Genomic DNA, 25,766 nt, shown 5'->3' with positions numbered 1-25,766 from the left:
TTCTAGTTCAGCACACGGCAGAGAACTGCTGCAGGACAGGGATGTGTTAATCATAGAATCATAGAATAGTTTGGGTTGGAAAGGACCTTAAAGATCATCTAATTCCAGCCCCCCCTGCCATGGGCAGGGACATCCCACTGGACCAGGCTGCCCAACGCCCATCCAACCCAGCCTTGAACCCCTCCAGGGATGGGGCAGCCACCGCGTCCCAGCGCAACCCGGGCCACGGCCTCCCGGCTCGCATTACTCCCAATGCCACAACCATTTATGAAGTGCTTAAATGGGATAAACTGGAACAATAAACCTCCTGACTGAGGTCCCTCCTTAAGACCATCCTAATATGTGGTGACTCCAAACGGCTCCGTACCATCAGCAGTGTCCATGAGACTGGATCGGTTCGATCCCTTGTGCATGCCTTTCACGATCCCTGCGGGAGGCAGGTCAATCGCTGCCGGGCGTGCCGAGGACAAGGAGGTAGTTGCTGTGACATCGGGGGGAACTGAGACATTTTCTAAAGAAAGGGAGAAAATTGAGATGGCGATTAACATCATCCTGTCTTTAGAGACGGGAGCAGCACAGTGCGAGTTACCTGTTACCAACTCGCTTAAGAATTTAATGAGTTGAGTGTGCAAGAGCTCTTATCATGACTAAACACACGGCTTCCTAAACAGAAGTAGCTCTAAGAGGTGCACATTGTTCTGGAAAACAGAACACAGAGGCACAAGATCACAGAATCCTGGAATAGTTTAGGTTGGAAGGGACCTGAAAACCCATCCAGTTCCAAGCCCACTGGATCACTGGACACTTCCCACTGGATCAGGTTGATGGGTGGCTCTGTCCATGTCAGAACAGCGGTTCACCAAAACAAGGTTCCTAATCTTGGTCTCTAACCCTCAAACCAAGCTGAACCTCTTCTCCTCCAGCACTGGGAAAAAGAAAAAAGGGGAAAAAAGGGAGAAAACAATCTTTTGAGATCCATATGAGCTCTGCAATATTCCAAGCTCCACAGCAAACCCCTCCATCACCTACGTAGGAAGCTCTCTTGTTAGAATTGTGCTATTTCACTTTTTGGTCAGTAAGGGCTTTCTAAAACAAAACACACGGGAGGCTGTTGGCTAAAGCACATCAGCAAAATATCAGGTTGGGTTCCAACTTCTTCCAGCTCAGTGGCTGAGCAGCATCAGCCCATCCAGCAGTTCAATAACCAACTGAAAATCTAACGGATTGAATGAGCTGGGTTCTTACTTTTGCTTTAAGTTGCCAATCCTGTTCTGCTTTTCAGATGCGAGCTTCGAAACCACAACCAGCTCGGAAGATTTCAAGGACTTGCTCCTTCGCTTTCTCTTAAATACACGATTTTTGCTTACATTTCTTTATATAAGAATATTCCTTTATATGTTCTTTTATATCATTTGCTTATTTCTCTATACAAAGGAGCAGGTTCAACCCTCCGATAGGGCATGAATATTCTATTCCAGCTTAACAGAACCAGCAGCTGCTGCTTGTGAAGGAAAAAAACCCAACGCCTTTGGAACTGCCTGTTGGCTTGCCCAGGGAGGTGAAGGAAGTCAGATGCCAATTAACTCCCCAGCGAGGTTTTGCGGACCACTGGATTCTCTGTGTCTCTTTCTAGGAAGGAAAAAAATCATTTTCTGCATCCCTTTGGTGGCAAGGAATATTTCTGAGGTATTGAGCTTTGGAGATTGCTGTGAAGGACCCAGATTTTGTACAACTCCAAATATTCGTCACTGCTCTCTCCGGAGAGACGGATAAAATTGAGTGGGAGAGCTCCTACTCATTTAAATCAGGTGTTAACATAGGATGCACGTGGCATCTACACAGCAACGGCAACTCCAACCAAGATTTAAAACTTCCGTTTTGCATAAAATACCGATTATATCAGCTAGGAGTTATTCTGTAGGTAAAAAGCTAAATTCAATTACCTTCATTCCTTACAAAAGGTAACGTGGCTTTCTGCGCGCTCTACTAAAAACAGCCTCCCTGCTTCAAAGACACGTTAATTATACTGGGTCCATTTTACGGGCAATTTCCCTAGTTTTCCATGAAAGAAAAGAACTTGCATCCCCACAAATAAACAAAAATAACAGCAATAAAAACAATCGAGGGAGGCAGTGAAACCCCCAGCGTTTCTAGGCACTGCTCAGCCCAAACCAGTTAAGCAGAAGCAGAGAACGTTGCAAACGCCTCCTGAGATGCAGGAATGCCCTCAGCAGCAGATGAAATAAAAAAAAGAGACAAACGTACACAGAGCAAAACCAAACTTTGCCATTTCAAACAGAAGCATCAGCAGCGAGAAGCACCTCAGAGCCTCAGAAAACTGAGCCTGGGGGATCCAGATCTGTGGATTTCCCTCCGTCTTCTCAGCAGCCTGGATGCTCTGATCGTTTCTCAGAGTGGTCACCAAAGGTCTGTGCTAAACCTTTCCTCTGCTATCACAATTTTTTTTGAATCACGTGCTCTTTTGTTCACATACATGGCTGGGTTTGGTCCTTTTTCTTTTTTTAATCTAACACAAACAATAAACCTTTAGGGCTCAGAGCAAGAGGAGAATATGAGAAGACAGCATTTCCCCCACTTGCCAGGCAGAGACACCCCTGCGATCTTCGTCAGGACACGGATGCCAAACGCTACTCTGTGCACACAGGAGCTCAAGCGGTCGTAGACGGAAGCAGCACAGGAGACAGAACGGATGTTGTGCCTCCTGAACCTGTCGATACTGCCCATCAGCCCTGGAGGCTTCTCTACTTGGCCACGTTCCTGCTCCCCACCCCCTTTTCCAATCAAAACACTGGAATTCTTGAGGGAAAAAGGAATCGTGAGAGTGCAGCTCCACCAAATCCTAGCGAGTTCCATCAAAACTAACTCAGCTCTTGGTCTGAATTTCCCTTACCCACGGGGCAACTCCAGCTTTATTTACACAGTCTGAACTCGAAGCAATTTTTTCTGTTCATACCCATCTCCTACCTATTCGAGTATTGGCAAACACATCAGCTAGTGACCCACTGGTCCCTTTGCCTTCTCCATGGGAAAGTGTAGAAGATGCTGATGAGGATGTGGATGACCCCTGAATAGATCGGTTGATCCAAGACTCAGCATTCTGTAAGCTCTGATGCAATGCAGCAGAAAGAGCAGCTTGGCGCCTTAGCGAGCCCTCATCCTCGGATGCAGAAGACGTGTCTGTGTGGAAGCAGAAAAGAAAATCTAGCTGCTTAGGGAAAAGCACATCGCACCAAACATGCCCTCCTTCCCGTTCACACAGCGATGCACACGGCTGCAACACAAACATCTTTTTTTCTTTGCAGGCTGTGTCAAACAAGGTTACATTGGCCAAACCAGACGTTAAGGAGCAGACATCTCCAATGTGAACGCATTCCCCCCTGGTGTTTTGCCCCTGTTTAAAGCACACACAAGATTCACCTCCTCAGGATCCTTCCCCTGAGCTCTTCAAGTTGATTAACTTCTCTCGTTACTTTTCCTTTCATATTCTGGAATATCTGAGGCTGCAATGCTTAGCTTTGCTAATTCCGGAATGGAAAGCGAGGGGTCAGTATCGCTGTCAGACTCAAACGTTCACAGAACAAAGCAGAGTACAGGCACTGGGAAACAAATGCGCCAGGGTCACACACACACAAACGCTGTTGTTTAGGTTTTCTAAAGGGTCCCTTTCAATTGTAGAAAATAACAAAAAAAAAAAAGCCAACCATAAAACAAAAGAGAAAATTACAACAAGGAACTGCATCCTGCCTTTCCAAGAGAACGGATCCCTCGTCTATCCTAAAGCTGAGAATGAATTATTTACCACGAAGAAAGTGCTTGTCGCTCGGTATCTCCGGCTACACCAATAGTCAAGGCAGGCTCTGGCCTGAAATGCCCGTGTTCTTCCAAGCGATTGCCCGCCTGTGGCCTGCTTGTAAACCGAGCTGTTAAATCCGGCTGAAGTGGAAAGCAGTGAGGAAGAAAAGGCTGATCCCAGACCAGTGAGGACCTGCACGAGTGCACAACCCACAGTACAGAGCGGAGAGCGAGGAGCCAGGGAACATGCACCAGGCCCCAGAGGGAAGGGAAGGAAAGGAAATGAGGAAGCGTGAAGGAAAAAGGAGATCAAGGCACCGTGGTGAGCGAAGCGGGCTAGCGGAGCTGTTTCGGAGCGAGATAAGAATTCACAATGAGGTATGAATTATTAATCTGCAGGTGATTTCACCAACAGAAGTGACTGCGACGCTTTTGCACAAGGAGACACAACACAAAAGTCATCGCGGAGAATGACACACGTTCATCTTTGAAGCCAGCGCATGCAGCTGCCTGAAAACAGGGCGCTTTATTAACATCTGAGGCACATGCGCCACAGCAGGCAGCACGTTATCCGAGGGATTCTGCTGCAGCCGCTCCATGGGAGGGGTTAGGAAGAGAAGTCCTGCGAGTGACAGAATCCCACAGGACTCCCTCAAGGTCCTTGCCCAGAAATGTACATCGCTGCAAATCCTTTTCCAGTATTTCCTGCGTATCAAACCTCAACAATACCAAAACGTGAATTATGCAACTGAAAGAAGTGTGAGGGAAGCAGAAGAAGCAGCCTCAGTCCAGAGAAGCCTGCCCAGCTCTTGCCAATTGGATCTTTAAGGGCTCCCAGAAGAGAAGTCATTCTTACAGCCTCACCAGCAGCTCCCTGAACACAAACAGCTGCTCAAACACAGCATGAGAGCGGCAGGAGAAACAGAGAATCACAGGACAGTTTGGGTTAGGAGGGACCTCAAAGCCCATCCAGTCCCACCCCTGCCATGGGCAGGGACACCTCCCACTGGCTCAGGGGCTCCAAGCCCCATCCAACCTGGCCTGGAACCCCTCCAGGGATGGGGCAGCCCCCACTGCTCTGGGCAACCTGGGCCAGGGCCTCCCCACCCTCACAGCAAAGCATTTCTCCCAAAGATCTCATCTCAATCTCCCCTCTTTCAGCTCAAAATCGTTCCACCTCATCCTCTCCCTGCACTTCCTGATCCAGAGCCCCTCCCCAGCTTTCCTGGAGCCCCTTTCAGCACTGGAAGCTGCTCTAAGGTCTCCCTGGAGCCTTCTCTTCTCCAGGCTGAACCCCAACTCTCTCAGCCTGTCCTCGTACAGGAGGTGCTCCAGCCCTCAATCATCTTCATGGCCCTGAGATGTATTGGGACCTACGGACACGTGGAAAAGCCTGGCTATTGTGACAGTTGCAGCCTCTGGATTTGGATCCTGTGCCTCCCACGCGCCTCAGCATCTCGCAGACACGCACGCGGCAGGGCCTAACCTGGGGGAGTGCAGGCGTCAGCTGGGGACTGGACGAACGTAGACCGCCTTTTCGTCGGCATGGGCAGGGCCATCTTCTGTTCTTTGTGTTTTGCCAGTGCTGCTTGAACCGCTTCCGTGTGGATATCTGCAAAGAGAAGTTCATATGCTCAGTTCTGCAACAGGAGTGAAGGAGAAAAAGGCTCAGGGCTGACACACGTGCAACTACTGCCACTCCTCTGGATTTATGCAAACCCCTCGTTCTATAGCACCTTCCCAGAAAAACACATTTTGCCACCTCAGAAGTAATAGTTCCCTTCTGTTTTTCTGTTTAAACAGGATAAGGAGCTGAGGTTTCTAAAGTTTGCAGGCCGCACAGCAGGGCCAGCATTTTAGGTCTGGAATCTTCTGAAGCAGTCGTCATATTCTTGAGACCCCAACAACTTTTGTAGAAGCGCCAACCCCACCGGGTTGTTCCCCTCAAACAAAGATAATGATCCCACAGGTGCAGCCCTACGAGTCTGGTGTTTATAGAGAACCACCCCGGTAGGACCACCTCACCAGCGAATGGATAAGAAGCTCGACTCCTTGCGAGGAACAAGGACACGATACATTCCTCCTTGTTACAGGAATCCCAGATGAGCTCTTGCCCTGCCCTTACCAGATCGATAGCGTTCATCCCTGGCTCCCCCTGAACGAGCTCGGTGAAATTTGGATGAGGAAGAGGATGACGATGATGCCGAGGCCGGGGTTGCAGATGGAACAGGCATCTGAGTTCTGGATTCCTTCTGTAACGCTGGATCAACCCCTGGAAAACAGGCCACAAATCTCTGAGAGCAGGGAAAAAAAAAAGTAGCTTTTTCTGACATGCTTTTCTCTTTCACCATATACAGGTTTTCCCCTTTTTTTTAATTCTTTCACAGTGACGTGGATCTAATTAGCTAATACGTTTGTGCAACTACACATCATCAGTTCAGAAATACCTGGCCCTCCTCTGACCTTGCCCTTAAAGAAGTTTTTTCCAGCTGTTTTCTTCTCAAGGTGTTGTTGGGCACTGGAAACGAAAGACAAATTCACAACACCTCTGGAGTAGGGGACAGAATGCACATTTCAGACAATTTATGTAACCTCTCGGGGATAAAGGGAGATGGAGTCACCTTTAAAGAGTTCACAACAAAATACAAAAGCAAAGGTGATGAGATTCAGACAAATCTTGAGCCACGAAACAGCAAAGTCTTACGTTTCCACACCCGGAACAGGAGGTTCACAATGAACTTCAGCGTCTTGAGATTCAGTATCTGCATGTTTTGCTCCCTGTTTTACCATAGAATCATGGAATGGGTTGGGTTGGAAGAGACCTCAAAGCCCATCCAGTTCCAACCCGAATCAGGGAATGGTTTGGGTTGGAAGGGACCTCAAAGCCTATCCAGTTCCAACCCGAATCATGGAATGGGTTGGGTTGGAAGGGACCTCAAAGCCCATCCAGTCCCACCCCTGCCATGGGCAGGGACACCTCCCACTGGATCAGGGGCTCCAAGCCCCATCCAACCTGGCCTGGAACCCCTCCAGGGATGGGGCAGCCCCCACTGCTCTGGACAGCCTGGGCCAATGTTGCACCACGTTTCCAATGGGAACAGGACTGCACTGCAATCTCATTAATGCATTAAGACAGAAAAGAATTAGCAGTTTAACTCGCGGTAAAGCAACGCAGCGAACTGCTTTTAGAGATGACAGCCGCTTTCCCCAGTTTCCTTGCAGACACCGCAGGCACAGGGCACAAAGGGCTCTTACTGATGCAATCGGTCATTATCTCAAATTAAGCCTGAGCTGTGAAGAAGAGCAAACCCGGAGGAAAATATGGTGAGAAGCCAGGTTCGTTCCCCTGGGTTCCACTGACCCATGCGCACTATTGACAGGGAAACCAATAATCCACCCGCGGAAAGAGCCTCCACCGCTCAGGATTAAAAAAACCAAGTGGACCTCTGGTTGTCCAGGTTCTGGCTCCTTTCGGCGTGTCAAGAAGGAAGCGGCGTTAACACTGGGCAGCCTGATCTAGTCAGATGTGTCCCTGTCCATGGCAGGGGGGTTGGAACTAGATGATCTTTGAGGTCCCTTCCAACCCAAACTAGTCTATGACTCTATGATCATCCTGGAAAAGTTCGTTTTTCCCATGAATACAGGGAGCTAAATAGATAATTGGATAAGAAATCACCATTTCACAATTCAGCAAGGGACACCAGGAATCGAGGCTACCGGAGTTTCAATTCCAAAAATGAATCTGTCCATGGGGACCCGGAGGTCACAGAGCTGCGATTTCCTTCACGTTGTCACCCCCAAGTCATGCAAAAAAGAGCAGCAGTTGTGCCAGTTCAATACACACCGCTCGCAAATTCTCACAACCAACCAAAGGATTCAAGAAATGAAGAGGAAACCACAAACGCTGGAGCCCAATTCCAGTTTCACCACTTTCGCAGTGTGTGGTTTAAGGTAAACAACTTCAGGCCAGCGCCTCAAGCTCAGGGAACCGACAATACCAGCAAATCACATCCAACTCGTTGCAGAAATCTTCAGGCACCTCCTCTACCTCGCAACATCCTGAAGAGCAGAATATTAATTGAGTATTAGAGCAAACGCCCTCTCCCCTCAGCCCAGTGCCACAGGCTTTGGGAAAACCCAAGCACGCAGGGGCACCGTGCTCCTGGAAGCCCTTCTCTCCCTCCACCCCAGCGTCACTAATAGGCCTGGGAACCTTTTCTAAGTTTTTTTCATAGAAACATAGAATGATTTGATTGGAAAAGACCTTTGAGATCATCGATTCCAACCAGACCTGTCCACTGCTAAACCAGATACGTGAGCACCTCATCTACTCATCGTTTCAATCCCTCCAGGGATGGGGACTCAACTACCTCCCTGGGCAGCCGTTCCAGGGCCTGAGAACCCTTTCAGCGAAGAAATTCTTTCTAACAGCCAATCTAAACCTCCCCTGACACAACCTGGAATTGGATGATCTTTAAGGTCCCTTCCAACCTAAACCATTCTATGATTCTAATTGTTTGGCTGGAAAAGACCTTTGAGATCACTGAGTCCAACCATACCTGTCCAGTACTAAACCGTATCTATGAGAACTTCATCCACCCATCTTTAAAACCCTTCCACGGACAGGGACTCCACCACTGCAATGGGCAGTTCCAGTGCCTGAGAACACTTTCAGTGGAGATTTTTTTCCCAAAATCCAATTTAAACCTGGCCTGGTACAACTTAAGACCATTTTCTCTCATCCTATCCCTTGTTCCTTGGTCGAAGAGACCAGCACCCACCTCGCTCCAACCTCTTTTCAGGGAGCTGTAGACAGTGATGAGGTCTCCCTTAGAAATCGCAAGCTCTGTATTGGCTCATCAGAACACAACCATCGCCGTACAACGGTGACAGCAGCACGAAGAGCAGAATGGAAAAGGGAGAGACTTTGGTGGTTTAGGTGCAAGCTCTGGCAATCAGAAGATCTGGACTTCACAACAAGGTTTTCAGTTCAAAACATCAGTTTAACTCCATCCAAGAGAACTGGTGTTTACATCCCCTTCACACCGCGCTGGAATGCCGCTCACCGATAACGAGTTTAACATCTCTGTAGCATCTGTTTGCCTTAATCAAAATCAAGAGGCTTTTATTTCGATCTCAAGCCAAGACAGCTTCACAGACTGAGAAGAAAAGCTCAAAGCTCTGTGATCATCTGGGTATTTAGGAATTCAAGCACCCACTAGATGTCAGCAGCAGATTTGACACTATTTTAAATGAATTATTAAATTCATATTCTGTTCTCTCTTACAAGTCTTGCAAAAGCATCTCATCTGCTCTGCAGGGCATCACGAGGAGAACATGACATTCCAACATTCCATTTAGGAAGGGATCAAACGTGCCTGTAAGTGATGAGGCACACCAAGAGCGAGCAATTTCTTTCGATGTTTTGCTATGACATAACAACACGGCAAAGCACGGACGACAAAGCGTCCCCGACAGCTGAGGGGAGCAGCGAAGAGCCCCAGTAAATCGCAAAGGGTTCTACAGCAAAGCAAGGTGAGCGAGCCAAGCCTGGCAGCTACGAGGTGACCCACAGAGCATTGGCTTTGTAACAAATTATTATTTTTTTTTAATTATTATTATATTTTTTTTTCCCATAAAAAGATTTTTAGATTAAAAGACTCATTACGAACATCGTATGAGGTGAAGGATGAACATTTACATGAATAAGAAGGACAGTAAGCGCTGGATTCGTCTGGCAGAAGAAAAGCAGCGGGCAAACCTGTTATTCTGCTGGTTTGCATACAGAATTGAACAGAAGTGCTAGTGCTGGGCTGGTTATTCCTTCCAACAACATGATTTTTCCAAGCTATGTGCCCACAAAGATCATGTAAATAACAAACTCCAGATGTGTGAGTTTACAAGTCAAGTGAACCCAGGGCCAGGATCTCAGCAGCCGTGTCTGCACGGGTTTTGCACGATTGCTGCCGTCTTCCAGTGCCAAGAACTCCCCAGACCTAAGGGATTCAGAGGCTCCCGCAGGAGTTTCCAGCCAGATTTTAGTCCTGGCCTTTACAAGACACTGCTCAGCTGAAAGCGGGGAGATTGAGATGAGATCTCAGGAAAAAAACGGTTTACTCTGAGGGTGGGGAGGTCCTGGCAGATTGTCCGGGGATGTCATGACTGTCCCATCCCTGGAGGGGTTCCAGGCCAGGTTGGATGTGGTTTGGAGCCCCTGATCCCGTGGGAGGTGTCCCTGCCCATGGCAGGGGTGGGACTGGATGGGCTTTGAGGTCCCTTCCAGCCCAACCCATTCCAGGATTCTATGATTGGTTATTGGAGATTGGTGTGGCTGCGAGAGGAGAGGAGAGCGCAGGTGCTGCACCCATGAACTGAGCAAACCGGCAAGAACACGGGGTACGTCGAGAGCAGGAATTTAGGGACTGGATGGGCTTTGAGGTCTCTTCTGACCCAAAGCACGGTTTAGTGGCAGAGAGGAATGGTTGGGCTCGATAATCCAAGAGGTCTTTTCCAACCTGGTGATTCTACGCTTCCATGATTCTCTGATGATTCTCTGGTTCTGTGAAAGTGCCAGCATTGCTCCAATGAAAGAGACACTCCCAAAGCCCCGAGAGTTCCCAAGGGAGCGGGTGAGCTCCCAAAGTTCCGAAGGGAGCGGGTGGCTTGGCTGCAGCTCTGCACCTTTGACAGGACACCACGGTAGGGATGACGGCTGGACAGCCTGGGCTTTACTTAGCGGGTGGTCAGTCAGCAGCATAAGACAGAATCAGCCCCCGTCCTCCCGTCTGGGCTCAGGCCACGGGGAAATCAGCAGCATCGCTTAACACACACAGCCCAGGAAGTGACTCAAATCGCTCCCTCCCCGGCCGTTCTGCGCAGCAGCCAGCACGTACCAGAGGAGGAACAACCCCGATATCACAGCTCCATCACCTCCGTGAGTTCCATTTACAAAAATGGATGTTGCACCAGGAAAACATGTATCTTTAGGTAATTAACATTGCTGCCTTAACTCTGCAGTAATGAGGCAAGCTCCCAGAGGCAATGTGAACGGAGTGCAGATTGAGCAATAGGCATCTCCCCAATTCCAACGCCGACGTGCCCTGACGTGCCATCGTGCCTCCCTTTGCCTCTTCTCATCACCAAAATGGAGACGACACACTCGGAACACCAGGAAGGTGCTTGGAGAAACGTAACGCGCTGAATTTAGGAGTAAATAGCTTATCTTGTGGTGGACTATGTTAATTTTCTTCTCATTAACAAGGTGACCTGGTTCTGAATCCCTCGTGCGTGACTTCAGCTGGATTTTTACAACAGGAGAATCCTAGATACAGGAGCAGCTGGTTCTAAGATAGATAAAAAGCTGGAGGGCTAAGCCAGAACTGCAGTGAAGATGCTGCCTAACTGGTGACCCCCTCCCCGCCTCTGTCTCCTCCTGAACTCTGGCTCATCAGGCAGCTTCCAAAAGCGTAATAATTAAAGGAGCAGGGCCACAGATGGTCTTGCCCAACACTTTCTTTCCTCCTAATTCAATAACATTCTCTGAACCAACCAAACACGCACACACAGTGAGAGGCATGAGGGCCACGGCATCACGGAGGCAGATGAAAAGCAACTTGTAGAGCGTCAGCCTGTACTGGACTCCAGGAGAAAAGCAAACCTGCTAGAAGGATTCACAGAATCATAGAATAGTTTGGGTTGGAAGGGACCTTAAAGATCATCCAGTTCCAACCCCTGCCATGGGCAGGGACATCCCACTGGATCAGGTGCCCAAAGCCCATCCAACCCGGCCTTGAACGCCTCCAAGGATGGGGCAGCCGCACCTTCCCTGGGCAACCTGGGCCAGGGCCTCCCCACTCTCATGGTGAAAAAATTCTTTCTTATGTCCAGCCTAACTCTGCCCCTCTCCAGTTTATCCCCATTCCTCCTCATCCCATCCCCACAGGCCTTTGTGAACAGCCCCTCCCAAGCTTTCCTGGAGCCCCTTCAGGTACTGGAAGGTCGCTAAAGATTCAAAAGAAGCCCACGCGTCCTTCTAAGGCTGAAGATCTCCACTGGTGCACACTGGTCTCTTCACTGGACTAAGAGACTGTAAAACCTGCTAGACAAATATCTCCTCACAAAGACCATAAAGAGGGATTAGTCATGTGTTTCACTTTTTGGTTTCTTTAAATAACAGGAACAGATTTGATACAAAGGCAGCAACCGAGTCTGCAGAGATTCCTATCGTATCCTGCGTCAGGGAGGCAGTCCCGGCACTCGGAGGAGCTTGGAACGACAGCTTGAGGTCGAACGTTACAAATCAGTTTTGCCTTGCCTCCCTCAGAGCAGGCAGAACACGCTCTTCTTCTGTATCTAAAGAACCCACCACGGCAATAAAAGGGAAAGGGCATCAGCTTTTCTTGGATACGCAAGCAAAACAAAATCCAGAAACAAGCGGGATGGAGTGGAGCAGGAATGCTCACAGGTGCTTTGGGCTGGCAGAGCCCACAAGCTCCACATGACAGCAACAGAGCCCTTCATGCTCCTCAAGTGACTGCCTGAAGCGAAGCGCTGTCAGCCCAGCAGCAAACCCCTCGCCACCTTCCCCCGGAGGACACGTGGCTGATGGGCAAGAAATGCACTTTTAGCCGTTGCTCTTATTTTTCAGCCTCGGTAAATGCCACCGTGTCCACAGCCCCAGTGGCATCCCCGACACTCCCCACACCGCAAAGAGCCACACACATCTGTTCTTATGGTGAAGCATCTCAGCGTATGAGGACTACAGTTCATTTGCGTAAGCATCCCCGCAGTAATTAGCAGGCAAACTTTCAGCAGTGTCCTTCAGTTTACATTATATATAACTATCTCACACACAATCAGCTCTGCTGCCGAGGAGTTCCCAACCAAGAGAAACAAAAGTACATGACAGATGTGAATTCAGCTACACTGGTAAATAAACCAACAAATGATGAAAAATCTCATGTATCTCCAACCAGGAATTTGGGTGGCAGAGAGGACACGGCACAGACCAACTCTGCAGCTCGGCCATTCCTAAGAAGGTTTCAAGAACGATTTTTGAGGAGCTCACACTTCAGGATTGATTCAAAACCTGGCAGTTCTCAGCTGATGAGGGAGAGGGATGGGAGTTACGGATGTGGAAGACGAAGACGGGGCATGCAAAATGCTGAACTACACCACACTCTACAGAGGCCCAAACTGCTTCAGAACTACCAGGAACCCCTGGAGTTCAATATGAACAAGAAAACCAGAGGGAAAGCACTGCTCACGACTCTTTGACCTCCGTGCGGCCTCCACAGCGTAACTATCAGAAAGCTATGGAAGCTCACATGAAACAGAAGAGTTCAGAGATGGCAAATGAAGTTCAGAGTTGGCCATTCCATGGATCCCTTCAACACCAAGGCCATGCAAAACTCTCCCACCAGCCAAAACAGGTACCTACCTTGGGTCTGTGGAACATAGGGAGCCAGCAGCTTCGCTCTCTTCTTCTCGTACCCCTTTTGCGTGATGTCCCCTAAAACCAAAGAAAGAAGACTCACTTAATGACGTCCGCGTTTCTCAGTTTGAGGGTGGTTTGCTTTTCTTTTCAGTGACACAAAAGTTTCACCTCACACACAGCAATGGATACGCTGAAGAAAATCTGAGACCAAATAAATACGAGTAGGTTGCGATTTCAAAGCCTCCACATTACAGAACTGCTGCAGTTTCCCTTGGGAGCAGAGACGCACATCGCACACTATTTAAATGCGATAATTTGAATCAAAACAGCTATCTAAATGGAATATCAAAGCAATGGAAACCTAAAAAAGGGAGACTTGGAATGCATGAAAATATTCTGTAACCACAAAGCCAGCACAGGTTGACAAAGAGGAGCAATTCCCAAACACCACGGTAGAGGGAAGGCTCAAATTCAGAGCCTCGTCTTACACTGATCAAACAGAGATCAGCTTTTAGCAAATACAGTGGGCGCCATGCAGGAACCGCTTAGAGCACACCCGAAAACTGAGGCAAGGGCGATCACAGTCAACTTCTACAGCGCCGCTCAGCCAGAAAATCAGACTTTTAACCACGTCTGTTTGCTATTCAGGGAAAGCTCGGGGGTCGTGGGGGTTTAGCTCGGTCATCGCTCCAATTCCATTGTTTGTCAAGTGCGAGAAGCATGCAGGAGAGATGCTTGAGCTCCACAGAAGCAAAAACTCCAGAAGAGAATAAGTCTTAGCAAACTTTTCCCCTTTTTAAAAACCTAATCTGTCTGATCCTGGACACGAACCATCTGGCTGCTGCCTTTTGTTTTAATTTCTCGCATTACATCAGAACCACAAGAAAGACTGAAACCTTGGAGGGATTAAAACAAAAAGCCCTGCAGCATTTCAAGCCTTCTCATACCCTGACCTGCACTCATAACCTCTTATCTCTTGGGACCAAAAGATTGGATGCGATCAAATCCTGAGCAGTAAGAAAACAGCGTTATTTGGTATTGTTTCTTAAGCTAAAATTGAGCCCATATTTGCACTGCGTGAAGAAACTTGTGATGGCAAAGAGTGCGTCTGCTGTGCCACAGCCCGATTATCGCAAGGCAGCCGAGTGTTAGAGCAGCGCAGGGCGCTGGGTGTGCTCCTTCCCGCATCCCGCAGCCAGACACTGCCAGCCTGATCCGGAGGAGCCGCAGCAGGAAAGGTGATTACAGGGTTTAGGCTCTAAGCTTCCCAAGACAGCCAACGTCTTGGCAAAAACATCTCAGCTAAGTGGCCGTTTGGGTTATAAAGGTGATCGTGCAGCACTGAAATGCTTGGAAAGGGAATGGCCTTCCCTCCTTTGCGCTGGGCAGTCCAACGTCAGCGTGGCTTGGAACGCCAAGAGCAAGAGTTCCGAAGCTGAAGTGGGTACTTACACTGCTTAGCGGAGGGCGTGCATTTGCACACAATCCTTTATCTCACTGCTCTAACACCATAGTTGAGTCAGGCCCCGGCAAGTCCAAACAAATCCGGCAGCTGAAAATTAGAATGTCCACGAAGCACTGAAATGCCAAGCAAAGCAGTAATTTTAATGCTTGATTGCAATACCGAGCTCGGTTAAATTAACCCAGCTCACAGGAAAGGTATGCTGCCGTGTCGGAAAAGTGCACCTTCGGAAAGAGCTCTATAGAGAACGTACGCCAAAAGGACAACGTTTGGATCCACCACAAGCTCCAAAGCCCAGCAGCTTCCTCACTCTATTCTCAGTGGCAGTTTTACCGCCTCATATTCATTCATTTGGGGAGCAGACAGACCGGGGCGACTGCTACAGCAGGAAAACCAAACCTAGATGGAACGGGGAGGGATTTGTCCTTATAAGCCAATACACAGATTTGTTTGTAGCTTGTTATTTTGTGATTAATTGCTCCACAAGCTTTAATTGGGCTCCTGACAGTGGTGGTTACACTTTGAATATAACGAAGCATTCGTCACAGAAAACTGTCAGAATTACTAAGGAACATGACGACATCACCAAGAAATAACAGCACACTCAGCTCATAGAATGGTTTGGGTTGGAAGGGACCTCAAAGCCCATCCAGTCCCACCCCTGCCATGGGCAGGGACACCTCCCACTGGATCAGGGGCTCCAAGCCCCATCCAACCTGGCCTGGAACCCCTCCAGGGATGGGGCAGCCCCCACTGCTCTGGGCAACCTGGGCCAGGGCCTCCCCACCCTCAGAGCAAGACATTTCTCCCAAAGATCTCATCTCAATCTCCCCTCTCTCAGCTCAAAACCGTCCTTCCTCATCCTCTTCCTGCACACCCTGACCAAGAGCCCCTCTCCAGCTTTCCTGGAGCCCCTTTTGGGACTGGAAGCTGCTCTAAGGTCTCCTTCTTCAGGCTGAACAACCTCATATCTCTCAGCCTGTCCTCGTATGGAAGTTCGGAAGTTCTCCAGCGCTCAGATCATCTCCATGGCCTCCTCTGGACTTGCTCCAACAGCTCCATGTCCTCATGGTGCCAAGGGCTCCAGAACTGAATTCTGATAAACTGATGATCCGATTACCACAACCGCACATGGACATCTCAGGTCTTGGAAGCAAGCGTCCTGAGCTGCATGAGCATCTTCTCTCTGATCACGTATCATCCAGCCTTGGTATCCATTCACAGAGACAGAAAGCAAAGACTAACTGAAAGAGACATTTCTTTTCACCCTTTTCCTTTCCCGTGGATCTACAGGAAATGGAAATAGCTTGATCCAAACAGAAAGGCGGACGGACTTCCTCAGCGAGTATCAGAAATTCCAGCCACAGGAAGAGAATCGAGACAATGGGGCTGCAACCTCACCAACCCGTCATTCCTACTGCACAAACCTGGTAAATCATCAACCTCACTTCCATAAATCAAACACTTTGTGATGTTTGGTGTGCTGAATCCTTCCAGATAGCTGAAAAAAACCCAACCCAAGACCCGCAACTCCACACAGATGCAGCAGAAGGAATTCTGGTGAGCTGCAGCTCATCCGCCTGGATGTTACACCTCTATTCAAATTATGGAATTGAGAACCTGGAACTTCAGGAGTCTCATCACCCTGTGACGCCAGGCTGCTTTTTAGCAATTAAGAGTTGATGATCTATTCCAAACCATGGTGCTCAATCAGTGCAAGGTGGTAACACCAGCTAATCCTGCTACACGCAGACAATGCTCCTCTTTCAACATCCTTGCTCCCCTTCCCCCCATGGAATGAGAACACTGAATCATTTACTGTCGAACAAAACCATAATTACTACAGTGGAGAAATTAAGGAAAATGATCACGTAGTGCACAGCATCTCCCCAACAAAGACTCCAAACACTTGACTATATCAAGCACAAGACTCAAATTTGAAAGCAGTTTGCACGCATTTGTACGCTTTTTTGAAAATCCGGTGACGTTTCCAGCAGTTTGTGTTGACAGAGACTCACGGACACGCTTCTGGTCCATCCGTTACCCCAAAACACAGAGAGACGCTCTATTTAACAGCAAATACTGTAACAAGATCTATTACCACCACTGCATCTGCTCTTCAAGTCTCACCTCTCTTAATGGATGACTTTGACCTCCTTGTCTACTCCCCTGCTTGATCTCTCAGAACATGGAACAGGCAACGCCTCCCGCTAGTTCCATCATCTCCAACTCACTCTGAAAGAACACAACGTGAAGCCTGGGTTTGCAGAGCCGGGTTTGGGGTTTCCTGTCCTTGGCCAGAAGCAGACACCAAACCGGAAATACTGAAACTTGTAAGTGCAGCTCAAAGTCCAAACTGCTCTGTTCTTGCAGGCCACTTCCAGGTAAGGTCTCCAGAGTGTGTTTGGAAGCGTTAGGTGGCAAGAAATTGTTTCCTGCGAGGATGGGGAGGCCTTGGTCCAGGCTGCCCAGAGCAGTGGTGGCTGAAGGTGTTCAAGGCCAGGTTGGATGGGGCTTTGAGCGCTTTGATCCAGTGGAAGGTATCCCTGCCCATAGCCAGGGAGCTGGAACTGGAAGGGCTTTGAGGTCCCTTCCAACCCAAATCATTCCATGATTCCATGTTTGAGAAACCCCAACAAGGCTGGTGTGTGGATCAGCGCTGGTGACTCTCTCAGTGATGGTCTTGGCAAAAAAAACAGACATCAAAGCAATCCACCCAGCACAGCAGTAAGGAATGTGTCACCGCTCATTTATTTATTTTAAGTTAGGTACCCTCTGCTTTCTGTCTCCTGGAGGACTGGTAACCTGTACACCCTTCACCTTCCCACGTTTCACCAAGGCGCAAAGCCGGATGTCCTCAATCCCAGGCTCCAGCAACCCAAGACAACACCAAAGCCTTTTTTCCAAGGCTGTGTGTTCCAACAGACTCTACCTGTGAGATGGTCTCGCCTTCCTAACACTCTCCAACTGTAACTTCAACACAAAAATGATGTTTGGAACAAGTTTAGACAATCGCCTCTTTCTGTCTGAGGCCAGAAGATGATGCAGCTTCAAAGACTCCCTCCTCCTTCCTTTGGGTGAAGCTGTTTATCAGGTTTCCTCCTTGAAGACAACACCAAGGCCTGCGTACTATAAAGTCTTCAAGAAAAAAAGCCATTGGGTTCTTGAAAGAAATAAAACCTTACTCACTCTATGTCACTCCCTCAAAAAACCCAAATGGAAGGCAAACAGTAAAAAAAAAAAAAGAGAGCAGGTTTGTACTTTGCAGTTTCCCTTTAACAGCACCATTCTGCTCCCATTAGGAACATGAATAGTCTACAGAAAAAAACAGCAGCTCTCACAAAGCTGTGTTTGTTGAGCACAGGCATTATCCCCCGACAGTTCCAGCACTCAAAGTTTCACAGGCAGATCAGCCGCAGATTAATTTCTACACACAGTACAAGGCCACTTGGCTCCAGCTCTGTGGGGGCTCTGTTCCACCACTTCAGGAATCTCTCCTAAAGGCTTATGAATGTTACTTTACCAAACTAAAACTACTCTAATCTCAACATTTCTTATTTCGAAGGAATGCGAATCAAGATGAGGTTCTTGTGGCACAAGGTCCTGCGCGTACGGTCGCTGCTCCACGTCCTTCAAGGTCCCATTCAACACCGGTCGCTTAACGTAGACCTTAAGGCTCTTCAATTCTTTGGTCGTTTTACCTTTCAATAATAAATCCAACCCCTGAAGCTCTGCTGAAGAATCTCTGATCTTACCAGAGCGTTGCAGCTGATCCACTGTCCTCGGCTCACCCGTCTGGGGCCGTGCATTATGGGCTGTAATCTCCGCTGCCATATGCGATGCCGCAGCGCGCTGGGTGAGCTAAGGACAGGGTGGGGTTTGCTTTGGGTGCGTGGGCAGGGGGGACATTGAAAAGGAAGGGTCACCAACTTCAGTCAAAGACCCTCCCTCGCCAAAAATACATATACGGTAACTTATCATCACCATTTCTGCTGAAAATGGCACTATTTGGAGGCACAAGTGCTACGAGGAGCAGTTGAGGGACCTGAGGCTGTTTAGTCTGGAGAAGAGGAGGCTGAGGGGAAACCTCATTGCTCTACAGATCCCAGAAAGGAGGTTGGAGCAAGGTGGGTGTTGGTCTCTTCTCTCAAGTAGCAAGCGATGGGACGAGAGGAAATGGCCTCAAGTTGTGTCAGGGGAGCTTTAGGCTAAATATTGGGAAAAAATTCTTTACTGATAGAGTGGTGAAGCCCTGGCAGAGGCTGCCCAGGGCAGTAGTGGAGTCTCCATCCCTGGAGGGGTTCAGAAAAATGAGTAGACGTGACACCTTAGAACGTGGTTTAGTTCACATGGTGGGGTTGGGCTGACGGTTGGACTGGGGGAACTCTTTTCCAATTTTAATGATTCTATGATTCAATCAGATCCGTGTCCTTCCTACACTAAAGAGTGCAAACCTGGATGCAGGACCCGAGCCAAGCAGAGGGGCAGAATCCCCCCCCCCTCGCCCTGCTGGTCACGCTATCAACGCAGGGGGAACATCTACCTTGACAAAAGGTAAAGTCTTCAAAAAATGTTCAGAAAACTCTTGAAGAAAACCCCTTAAAACCCTTAAATCCATCACTAAATGCTGTTAACTCCAAGAGCCCTACAGGCTCTGCTCGCCACCTCTAAGAAGCATCAGCAAAACACAGTCACTGAAGTCAACTTTATACACACTATTACATTACGAAGCCATTTCAATTGTACGTTACCCATAAAACCAACGCATGTACAGAAATAGCTGAATCCCACAGACAAACGATAAATCTTGCCTGTAACCCCATCCTGGGAAAAGAAACTCTTTTAAAATAGTTACAACTTCTCATGGGGAAAAAATGCTCTAAAAGGCCCAGACCCAAGGCTTTGTGACAAATAGGATTTCACAAAATCTATTCAAGAGAAACATATTCATCTATTTTTAATAATTTAGTCAATGAGAAGAATGTGCATTTCTGTATCGGAGCGCTTCACAGCGTGTACAATACTCGTGCTGCATCAGAGCAACGCAATGAAATCACAGAATGGTCTGAGCTGGAAGGGACCTCAAAGCCCATCCAGTGCCACCCCTGCCATGGGCAGGGACACCTCCCACTGGATCAGGGGCTCCAAGCCCCATCCAACCTGGCCTGGAACCCCTCCAGGGATGGGGCAGAAACCACTGCTCTGGGCAACCTGGGCCAAATCCTCAAAATGAAGAATTTCTCCCTAAGATCTCATCTCAATTTCCCCTCTTTCAGCTCAAAACCATTCCCCCTCGTCCTCTCCCTGCACTCCCTGATCAAAAGTCCCTCCCCAGCTTTCCTGGAGCCCCTTTCTGTACTGGAAGCTGCTCTAAGGTCTCCCTGGTGCCTTCTCTTCTCCAGGCTGAACAACTCCAATTCTCTCAGCCTGTCCTCATAGCAGAGGTGCTCCAGCCCTTGGATCATCTCCTTCCTATGTTGGAGATTCCAGAACCCAACACAATACTCCAGGTGGAGTCTCACCAGAGCAGAGTAGAGGGGAAGAATCACCCTGAATGAGGAGGAACAGAAAGGGTGATGGACACATCCAGAAGAAGCGGCTTTGCACTCCCAGTCTGCGCTGAGTAAGGCAGAGCAAGGCACTGAAAATCCCCCACGAGGTGATTCTGCCCTGAGTAATGCTCCGTTCTGACTAACCCCCAGGTCAGCCACCAGCACAACCCACCGGCATTCCCTCCGCAGCACCACAGCACAGACCTGGCCCTCCACCACCCGCCGGGAAGCCAGAGTTTCCCAGGAAGTGACTAAACTTTGTGCAGGAGCTGCTGCCCTGTGATTCAGCAGGAATTCAGCAGGCAGAGACATCCCCATCTCCCTGAAGGTAGAAATGGAATTACTGCAACACCGAACGCTGATACCTGTCTCCTCGGAGTAGTCTGTCCAGCCCGACTGCGTGGATTACACACGGATTCACTCCGTGCGTTCTGACCGCACGCACTTTCGCCATAACAGACTGGCCGGGAAAGATGATTTTCCAAACCAAGTCTGGTTTTAGACCAGGAATTAAACCAAAACCATACCGGCACCCAAACAGAACTCACTGCAAAACCCTGTGACATTGGGAAGGGGCTCTGGATCAGGGAGGGCAGGGAGAGGATTAGGGGAATGGTTTTGGAATGAGAGGGGAGATTGAGAGGAGATGTTGGGAAGAAATGTTTTGCTGTGAGGGTGGGGAGGCCCTGGCCCAGAGCAGTGGTTTCTGCCCCATCCCTGGAGGGGTTCCAGGCCAGGTTGGATGGGGCTTGGAGCCCCTGAGCCAGTGGGAGGTGTCCCTGCCCATGGCAAGATGAGCTTTAAGGTCCCTTCCAATCATTCCATGGTCCTCAAACGCAAGCCCCAGAGTCTGCGCAGGCTTCTCGATGCCAAGACCGGGCCATCTTTTCCAGACTGAAGAGCACAACCCATTCAAATCCATTACAAGCTTGGGAAAACAGATTTAAATAGACAGAGCAGAAGAAAACTGCCCTGTACAGCATGGCAGAAGCAGCAGATTCCAGGCCCTGAGCTCAGTAAGGGCTGTGTTTGGCTTTCAGTTTCATTTACATCAGCAACCATGGCTTCTTGAGGAATTTCACTGCTAAGGAAACCGTGTTGGCACATCACCAGCAAGCCTAAAAACCCCATTATTCTGTCAGCTGCAGTGTGCCTTGCAAGAAAGATCACGCAGGAAAGGACTTCTGTTTGGGGCTCTCTCAGTGCGCTAAAGAGGAGTCGACGTCTGTGGCAGAACCACTTTGTTCAGAGGCTGTAGAGCAGGATGTGGTGAGGTTCTTCTGCAAAAGCCTTTAAGCTGTGCGGAAGATCAAAATAATGAGCAAAGCAGTCTGCAGAAGAGAGAGGAAATGGCCTCAAGTTGCATCAGGGGAGGTTTAGATTGGACATTGGTTAAAATTTCTTTGCCAAAAGACTGGTGAAGCACTGTCAGAGGCTGCCCAGGGCCGTGGTGGAGTCTTCATCCCAGGAGGGGTTCAAAAAACACATAAATGTGGCGCTTCACAACATGATTTAGCAGGCACGGTGGGGTTGGACCGAACGAGCTTAGAGGGCTTTCCCAAGCCTCACAATTCCAAGATTCTGTGACAGATGTCCTTTCTACGTTGACACCAGCAGACCTGGAATCCAAACTGGCTTAGAAGTAAGCAAGACCTCATTCAACGACCCATCTCCAAACCCACAGCTATGACTGACAGTGAATTTTCCTGCCGTGGCCTCTCTGAGGGTGCAACATCTCCTTCTCCAACTTAAATAAACTGAATTCTCAAATGTCTGACTTGCAGAGGGAAGGAAACGTGGAGCAGTCGGCGGGGTTAGTTCAGAGCACAGTCAGCAACTTGACAAAAAGAAAAGGCAAACAAAAGAGCTTACACAAAGACTGCAGTTTCAGATGTGAGTCCGTTTGAAAACTGAAGTCTTTGACAGCAAATTAATACAGAAACTATGTATAATCCAATACGCTTCCAAAAGAAGCGCGTTTATTACATAATTGGTCACGGTGACCATGTAAAAAAGCTCCTTCTGAGATCACATTCTCTCATCAAACATTTGCACAATTGAACTCCACGCAAGAATGTTTCTATCTTGGTAATTTTTCACTAATGCAAAATAAAGTGGATGATAACGGTGGAATAATCACAGCAAATGACTCTAAACCACCTTGCTTGAAACTCTGTGTTAGTGATGGGATTAAGGCTCTCCATAAAACAAAACCAGAGGATGAGACAAAGCCTCGGACGGTCGCTGCTTCGTTTGCAAAGTGACTCCGATCTTCACCACAGCGTAGATGGAGTGGCCGAGCAAACACCTCGTCCCAGTTCCTCCCTGGGCTGCTGTTTCCATAAAGCTGCTGTCAGACTCCGAATTGCTCAGAAAATTAGCGGCCAACCGTGTTCTGGGCTGCAGCAAGAGCAGTGTGGCCAGCAGGGTGAGGGAGGCGATTCTGCCCCTCTGTTCCTCTCTTGGGAGACCTCTTCTGGAATATTGTGTTCAGTTCTGGAATCCTCAACATAAGAAGGAGATGGAGCTGTTAGAACAGGTCCAGAGGAGGCTCCAAGGATGCTGCGAGGGATGGAGAACCTCCCGTCCAAGGACAGGCTGAGAGAGCTGGGGTTGTTCAGCCTGGAGAAGAGAAGGCTCCGAGGAGATCTCATAGTGACCTTCCAGTACCTGAAGGGGCTCCAGGAAAGCTGGAGAGGGGCTGTTCATAAAGGCTGTGGGGATGGGACGAGGGGGAATGGGTACAAACTGGAGAAGGGCAGATTTAGGCTGGACATTAGGAAGAATTTCTTCACAGTGAGGATGGGGAGGCTCTGGAACAGGTTGCCCAGGGAAGTTGCGGATGCCCCATCCCTGGAGGGGTTCATGGCCAGGTTGGATGGGCCTTGGGCACCTGATCCAGTGGGATGTCCCTGCTCATGGCAGGGGGGGGGAACTGGGTGATCTTGAAGGTCCCTTCCAACCCAAACCATTCAATGATTCTGATTCTATGTCACCTGCAACATCGACAAGTCAGCCCCTGAGCTGCACACACGAGCCTAGCAGCAATGGAAAAGGAAGCATGTTTTACCTCTGGCCCATCGGAAGAGCCGCTGGATAAGCAAACACCACAACACAATTGCTCTCCAAACTGTTCTGTTTGATTTTGATACTTCTGCACTCTGTTCCTGTGAAGGCCAGAGACATTCGATACAGTGGAAATAAACTGATTGTGGTTTATTTATCATCAAAAAGAAAGGAAAATAAACACATTCCTCTGGAAACAATCCAGCCTTCAGCAGGTAAGGAAAGCTCCTGTTGGTAAATTCAGCATTTAAGTATGAAAAGCCAGAGTGAGCTGTAAACAAACTCTTTTAAGCAGCCGATGGACTGACCTAGCACAGCCAAAAGGACAGAAACACTCGCTGAGAAATCGAAACAGCGCTGCCAGAGGTCAGGACGCCGACTGTGCTTCCCCTTTGTTGTTTCCATCTTGAATCAGGAATCCCAGCAGTCCCTCCAAGGGGACTCGGCCACAGCTCACAGCGCTGTCAGCTGAGAAGCATCAAATCCTGCCCAGGCTGAACCACGAACCCAGCAAGAACAGCACAGAGCAGCGATGCAGGCAGAGGGGAAAAAAACAATCCATCTTTAAGCTGGTCTCAAACATTTCTCAGGACGGATTACCCCATACGCTGAAGGGCAACCCGCCAAGACCAGACCTGCCTTCACACTGCATGCTCTCCAACTGAACAAAACACCTTCAGCTTCGGAAGAGGATGAACTCCATCTCTCGCAACAGGCAAAAATTTCATGGTGTTTCAACTACTAAGCTGCAGTCTCACCAAGATCAAAACACCTCCCATACACGGACAGGCTGAGAGAGTTGGGGTTGTTCATCCTGGAGAAGAGAAGGCTCCAGGGAGACCTTAAAGCAGCTTCCAGTCTCAAAAGGGGCTCCAGGAAAGCTGGGGAGGGGCTCTGGATCAGGGAGTGCAGGGAGAGGATGAGGGGGAATGGTTTTGAGCTGAAAAAGGGGAGATTGAGATGAGATCTTGGGAAGAAATGTTCTCCTCTGAGGGTGGGGAGGCCCTGGCCCAGGGTGCCCAGAGCAGTGGTTTCTGCCCCATCCCTGGAGGGGTTCCAGGCCAGGTTGGATGGGGCTTGGAGCCCCTGATCCAGTGGGAGGTGTCCCTGCCCATGGCAGGGGTGGGACTGGATGGGCTTTGAGGTCCACCCCAATCCAAACCATTCTGTGAGATTTGTCACGGAAACGGCTCAAAACTGATGAAATATCATTTATATAAACTGCTAAACCCATAACAGCAGCATCAGGAACCACACTGATGACCAAGTGAAAGCTGAAACCCTCCCAGTTACCAAAACATCCGTTTGTGTTGGCACTGCTTGCTGGCAGGAAAGCACTACAGGGCTCAGGCCGAGAGCAGAAGGATTTCCACCACATCAGGATTCAGAAGTCCAGCGGCAGCGATCTGCTCTGTACGGAGCAGAGCGAGGGGATGGCAGTGGCAGAGGATGCACCATGAGGGTTCCTGCTTATCCCCACACAGCACAACCAACCGCATCCACCTTCTTCCCTGGAGAGCGACAACGCAGACTGGTCTTTATGGGCAAGAAAAAGTCTCATGGGATGTGGTAAAGGATCTGCTTGGCTGCAGAAAAGGAAAAACTGCTGGATCTGTTTTATGGTTCAATTTATGGCAAAGTTACTTACAGAACAGGATGAGCTTCTTCAAAGTATTTCAGCCATAAATCAAAATAAATAAAACCACTCTCCCTGTTGTAAGTTAATCAGAACGCTCTCCTGAGTTGTCCTCACACGCACTACCACAGGGATGAAACCCTGACAAAGCTGCTAAAAGCTTTAAAAAGCATAAATTAAATATTAATACTCTGAAAATGATGAAGCCAGCGCAAAAACGCAAGACTCCTTTGCCACTCCAGTTCTGTATGGCCCAGAGCAAGAGATGAAAGATTTCTTGCAAGCATCAATGCTGAGATGGAATTATGAATAAAACAGAAAACCACCCAAGCTACAGCTGTACAGGTCAGGGGCTGGAAGAGCAACAGCCGTTCACAACAAACCAGTAACAGCAGTTCATGGTAATGGCGCAGCTGATGAAGAGCAGAGACAAAAGGTTATCAAAAGAATCATAGAATCCTGCAACGGTTTGGGTGGACCTCAAAGCCCATCCAGTCCCACCTCTGCCACGGGCAGGGACACCTCCCACTGGATCAGGGGCTCCAAGCCCCATCCAGCCTGGCCTGGAACCCCTCCAGGGATGGGGCAGCCCCCACTGCTCTGGGCAACCAGACTTCACTTGGAGTCACTTGCAGGGCTGTGGAGGTGTCTGACTCCTCAGCATTCCTGTTGAAAACGCACGATGGAAGCCCAAAACAAACACAGGCGCATACGGCAAGGGTCAGATGTTTGGCAAAGCTGCAGCTTCAGCCCCACAGTGTGACCTTGGCAAAGTTATCCAATGCCCATGGTCTAATTCCT

The 25,766-nt window shown here is 49.0% G+C and overlaps 1 protein-coding gene across 6 annotated transcripts in view; it reads right to left on the bottom strand.

Moving 5' to 3' along the window:
* Nucleotides 1-25,766, bottom strand: part of DIP2B (disco interacting protein 2 homolog B) — a 76,181-nt gene that overhangs the window by 31,953 nt on the left and 18,462 nt on the right. For 5 of the 6 annotated variants that reach the window (XM_054051339.1, XM_054051340.1, XM_054051342.1 and 2 more), the window contains exons 2-6: nt 13,253-13,324; nt 5,939-6,085; nt 5,300-5,425; nt 2,986-3,198; nt 368-511 (exon numbers count right to left, since the gene is read on the bottom strand). In XM_054051339.1, the coding sequence (XP_053907314.1) occupies nt 368-511; nt 2,986-3,198; nt 5,300-5,425; nt 5,939-6,085; nt 13,253-13,324 (702 nt within the window). The remainder of the gene's footprint in view (nt 1-367; nt 512-2,985; nt 3,199-5,299; nt 5,426-5,938; nt 6,086-13,252; nt 13,325-25,766) is intronic. The other variant, XM_054051341.1, reaches the window with a different exon arrangement.

This window comes from Cuculus canorus, chromosome 29 (assembly GCF_017976375.1).
Source record: "Cuculus canorus isolate bCucCan1 chromosome 29, bCucCan1.pri, whole genome shotgun sequence".
Classification (NCBI taxonomy): domain Eukaryota; kingdom Metazoa; phylum Chordata; class Aves; order Cuculiformes; family Cuculidae; genus Cuculus; species Cuculus canorus.
The sequence above is the reverse complement of the archived record's forward strand: the minus strand, read 5'-3'. Positions and strand labels throughout refer to the sequence as shown.